The 4,314-nt window shown below is 29.7% G+C and overlaps 1 protein-coding gene across 3 annotated transcripts; it reads right to left on the bottom strand.

Moving 5' to 3' along the window:
- Nucleotides 1-215: 215 nt before the first annotated feature.
- Nucleotides 216-2,678, bottom strand: LOC108916378. 3 transcript variants are annotated; one of them, XR_001964768.1, is made up of 3 exons: nt 1,494-1,570; nt 461-612; nt 216-346 (listed from the first exon to the last, which is right to left on the bottom strand). XR_001964768.1 is itself a non-coding variant. In XM_018722612.1 (3 exons), the coding sequence occupies exons 1-2, from the start codon at nt 2,288-2,290 to the stop codon at nt 500-502; spliced, it is 306 nt and encodes a 101-aa protein (XP_018578128.1). In that variant the 5' UTR covers nt 2,291-2,678; the 3' UTR covers nt 216-346; nt 461-499. The 3 variants fall into 3 exon arrangements, 2 of the variants coding, with proteins under 2 accessions (XP_018578128.1, XP_018578129.1); XM_018722612.1 differs by lacking the exon at nt 1,494-1,570 and adding an exon at nt 2,098-2,678; XM_018722613.1 differs by lacking the exons at nt 216-346; nt 461-612 and adding an exon at nt 2,098-2,678 and having other exon boundaries at nt 1,568-1,678.
- Nucleotides 2,679-4,314: the final 1,636 nt, after the last annotated feature.

Raw genomic sequence — 4,314 nt, 5'->3', positions numbered from 1 at the left:
GTTAAGATTTATACACCGTGTTTTATCAGATAACTTACGTATTTATATTTTTATATTACTTATAACTTATAACATTGAAAAAATCTTAAGAGAAATATTTTCAAATGACAATATTTTTCACTTGCATCACAAAAATTAAAAAGAAATAAGTTACCTGTACATTGCCTGCCACCAATTTCTTCTAAATGATCATTTAACACCGATTCATTATTGAACGAATTTGACCCATTATCACAGGAAATATCCATTAATTTGTCTTGGTTGTTAGGTTCTACCACAGGTTGGCACTCTGGTGGTTCTATTTCTCTTCGTATTTCATTACTAAATTCACCATGTGTAACAATTTCTAAAAAATAATATTTACATTTTTATAATACTTTCAACATTAAAAAAAACTTTTTAAGAAAAATATTTTCAAATGATATTTTCCCACTTACACCACAAAAAAAAACTAAGTTACCTGTGTATTGACTATCAACATTTTCTTCGATATGATCATTTAATACTGATTCATTTTTAATGAATTTGACCTGTTATCATGCACATTGTCTATTTCAAAAGAAACATCCACATCTTCATTGTGTTCAAGTACTTTTAAATTTGCTTTTTTCCCTAAAAATAAAAAAAATATATGTGCCTGTTCAAAATGATATACAGTATGGTGCTAATGAAAGGAATAAATTTATTGTTTAATTAATTGGTGACTTTGGACAAAATTCCTGAAGCATGTCATTATATTTTTAAAAGTGCATTTTGCGGGATATGTGTTTTACATATGATGTCATCTATGTGGGTGATGATACCATCAATGACTTAAATACAAACAAGAGTATGTGATGCTCTTTTGAAAGGTTTTGTAATTGTTTATTCAACCATATCAATAAGTTTAGGTAGGTAATAGAATTTTGCACAGTGCTAAAGAAATATTTGTCAAATTACACCAAAAAATGTATTTTCAATGACACTTGTTACAATACATCTTTAAGCTGTACAATATCAACAAGATCACCTGTTATGATTATTTGGAAAAAATATGGTGCTATGATCCTATTATCGATTATTCTGGCACTAATAATGATTTTCTCTGGGTACTAAGTGCGATATCACACTTAGTATACTTCTGCATTCAATATGTACCTACTTTAATTTTTTCTCGACACTATTCAAAATTTTATTACTAAATTTATTGATATGAGAGACATCGCACGACTCAAATTTGTATTTAAAAAAATTATCGATGACATCATCATTTTCATATACATAACATTATGCAAGACACATATATCGCAGAACGCACAATAATCAACGTGTTCCAAGATTTTTGTCCAAAGTTACCAGTTTATGAAATAATAATGAATTTATTCCCTTCATTTGCAAAAAGAAGTTCAAATATAACTTTAAATTTAAAATTTCAGAATTTTTGTATTTAGCTTTTCAAGGTAATTATATTTTTTATAAAAAATCTCAAAAAATTAAGATTTCATACATAATACCTTTTACGTTGTAATTCGACGGTTTAGTTGTTATTATTTGATGAATTTGTCTTTTCTTCTTATTGCTTCTTTTTTCATCTTCTACTTTTTTTAATTTTGGTTTATGAATCTTGCTTGTGCTTTTTCTTTGTTTTTTAGTTCCATCTGAAGAACATTGACCTTTTCTTCAATGTTAACATTCGTCACTAAATTAGAAACTAGTTAATATTTTAAAATTAAAAACGGAGACATTTAACACATTATTTAGGCTCAGTACTTTTGGTCCCAATTAAGGCCGATTAGTTAATCAGATGCTTTGATTTGACTAATTTGTATAAAATACAAGACAAGCACAATTTAAACGAACAATTGATTAATCTGCCTTAATCGGGGTCAAAAGTGCCAGGCCCCCACCTTGACACGTTAAAAATATTTTTGTTCTTAAAACTTATTTTTTATACAACAATAGTCGAATTATGATTATTATTAATGGAATAGAGTTGTTTTTTAGGGAACTTGTTAATCTCATATGTTAAAATTGAACACTGCATAATACTATTATATATTTTTCTGACGATGCTGTTATTGTAATTCTTAACAAATTATAAAGAATTATATTACCTACCTTGTTCTTTTTTCTTTTTCTGCATTAATTGTGTTAATATTGGTTTATCACTATTTGTAGCAATTACATTCGCTTCATAGTACCCCATACGTTTATATGGGGCCCATACTAATGTTCCTTCTATCAATGTGGTACTTTTTGAAGGAGTTATGTAGTAGATGCCGTCGTCGACAAATTTAACTAGAGAATACATTTTGCTACCTAAAACAGTGTGATACTCTTATTGTATACCTATTGTTCAAATATAAATACAGACTAATAAAGCTAATTACAAAGAAATTACTCATACTTAATTTTTCCCATTAAAACATTAGAAAATAAAATTGAAAGAGAACTACGTACTACCTACGCCGCCAAATATCTGTAGCAGCTGGCAGTAAACTATAGGACATATACCTCCTGGAAACACTCCAAAATTCCAAACAATTTCCCGCAATTTTCTAGCATACATTATAAGATGCGTTCGACTTGATACTCCGAAAGTGTCTGTCGCTGTGAGAATGTTTTTAATTTTTAGGCATTCTCTTTGAAATTCACGTTGGTATTATTATTAATCCTATAAAAGTATTTACTATCTACAATATGTGCAACTAAAGTATAATCTGCTTCAAACAAAAAATGTATACAAAAATTCAGATTGATCCTTGTATGTTCAGAACAACAACTCGAACACACCTTAAAACACGTTCAGTGCCATCTCTTTTATATGTTTTGTGGTGCCATCCAATCACGAGAAGTTGGGCGTGATGTAATATACCGACAATTTTAAATTGTCTCATGTTATGGACGTGTTAAATTATTTTCACATTATTAAACATCGCGTACTTTAATATACATTATCTGCTTTTTAATATGATGATACATAACATGAAAAGGTATTGCTATATCACGAGATTGTTACATTTCCTATTATGTAGGCTATAGTGATTTCATTTCACAGAACTCGTGCATGCACTTAAATATTTCGAATTAATTTTACGAGCAAATTTACGTCTTATGTAATTACCTACTAATTACTAACTTTTTTTGCATGGATGCTTTTCTTTTTTAGTGATATAAATAATTTTATAGGTAAGGTATATAACGTACACATTCTTTCTTTATTTTAACCTTCTTTTACCATTCCAGTCACAGAGAAACCAGTTGAGGAACGTCAAAATTGGAAGAATACAAAATCCGGCCTATTAATTAGTATTCCCAAGGAACAGTATTGGATGTTCCATTCCTTTCAACAACACAAGTAGACTTATACTACAAGGTGTTAACGAAATCAGTACTCAAAATTTGAGAATGTGTAAAATATCGAAATATGATGAAAACCTTAGTAGAGTTATTGTCAGTGGCTGCACCTAAGGGAGATACAGCCCCTGAGTTACGCCTTCAAGGGGCCATATCTTCCTTAGGGTCCACCACTGACAAAAATTCTACTAAAATTTTCATATATTTTAAACGCTCCCAAATTTTGAATACTTATTTCATTAACACCTTGTATAACACAAATATACAGGCTGGTCACTTTTACAACACCCGGTACAGCAATCTTGGAAAAGGTAATATTTACAGGGTGGCTTAAATTAGACAAAGGTTGCACGTTTTTATGCCATTCAATTTTCTGAATAAAAATATGAGATATTTTATGTAGTTCCTGAGGCTGAAAACTGAAAAAGTGCTTTTTATTAGTTTTTCTGTAGCCATTTTACTAGTTTGGTACGTGTGAACCAATTTTGACTTTGTTTTGCGGATTTTATTTAGCAACTTAATGCTTGCGTTTATGTGTTTTATGAAATACTGGTATACAACTGCTATTTCAAGAACTACACAAAATATCTCATTTATTTTCAGGAAATTGAAGGGGAAAAAACGTGCAAATTTTTCCTAGTTTAAGCTACCCTGTATATATATTACCGTTTTCGAGATCCCTGTATGGGGCGTCGTAAAAGTGACCTTTGAAAAATAAAAATTAGAAGAAAATGGAAAAATATGTAAAGAAACAATTTTATAAAAATAACTTTATGGGCAAATCTCTGCCACGTCAGAATGAATAACTTCCATTCTACTTCTAGTTGCTCTCAATATAACCTCAATAATAATGATATATTTGAATGCTTTTCCATTCTCTTCGGCAGCCACAATACAGGATGTCCCGAAATTCATGCAACAAAATTTGGTCTTAGATTCTTAGGAAAAATTTAGAGGACCCGTATTTTTCCTTTTTGC

This window comes from Anoplophora glabripennis, unplaced genomic scaffold, assembly GCF_000390285.2.
Source record: "Anoplophora glabripennis isolate ALB-LARVAE unplaced genomic scaffold, Agla_2.0 scaffold2384, whole genome shotgun sequence".
NCBI lineage: Eukaryota > Metazoa > Arthropoda > Insecta > Coleoptera > Cerambycidae > Anoplophora > Anoplophora glabripennis.
The sequence above is the reverse complement of the archived record's forward strand: the minus strand, read 5'-3'. Positions and strand labels throughout refer to the sequence as shown.

Excerpts from the sequence above, each read along its gene's own strand:
- LOC108916378 (XM_018722612.1), bottom strand. The coding sequence starts at position 2,290 with ATGTATTCTCTAGTTAAATTTGTCGACGACGGCATCTACTACATAACT. Across the intron at positions 613-2,097 it reads GAAAAAGAAAAAAGAACAAG|GGAAAAAAGCAAATTTAAAA; the intron begins GTAGGTAATATA and ends TTTTATTTTTAG.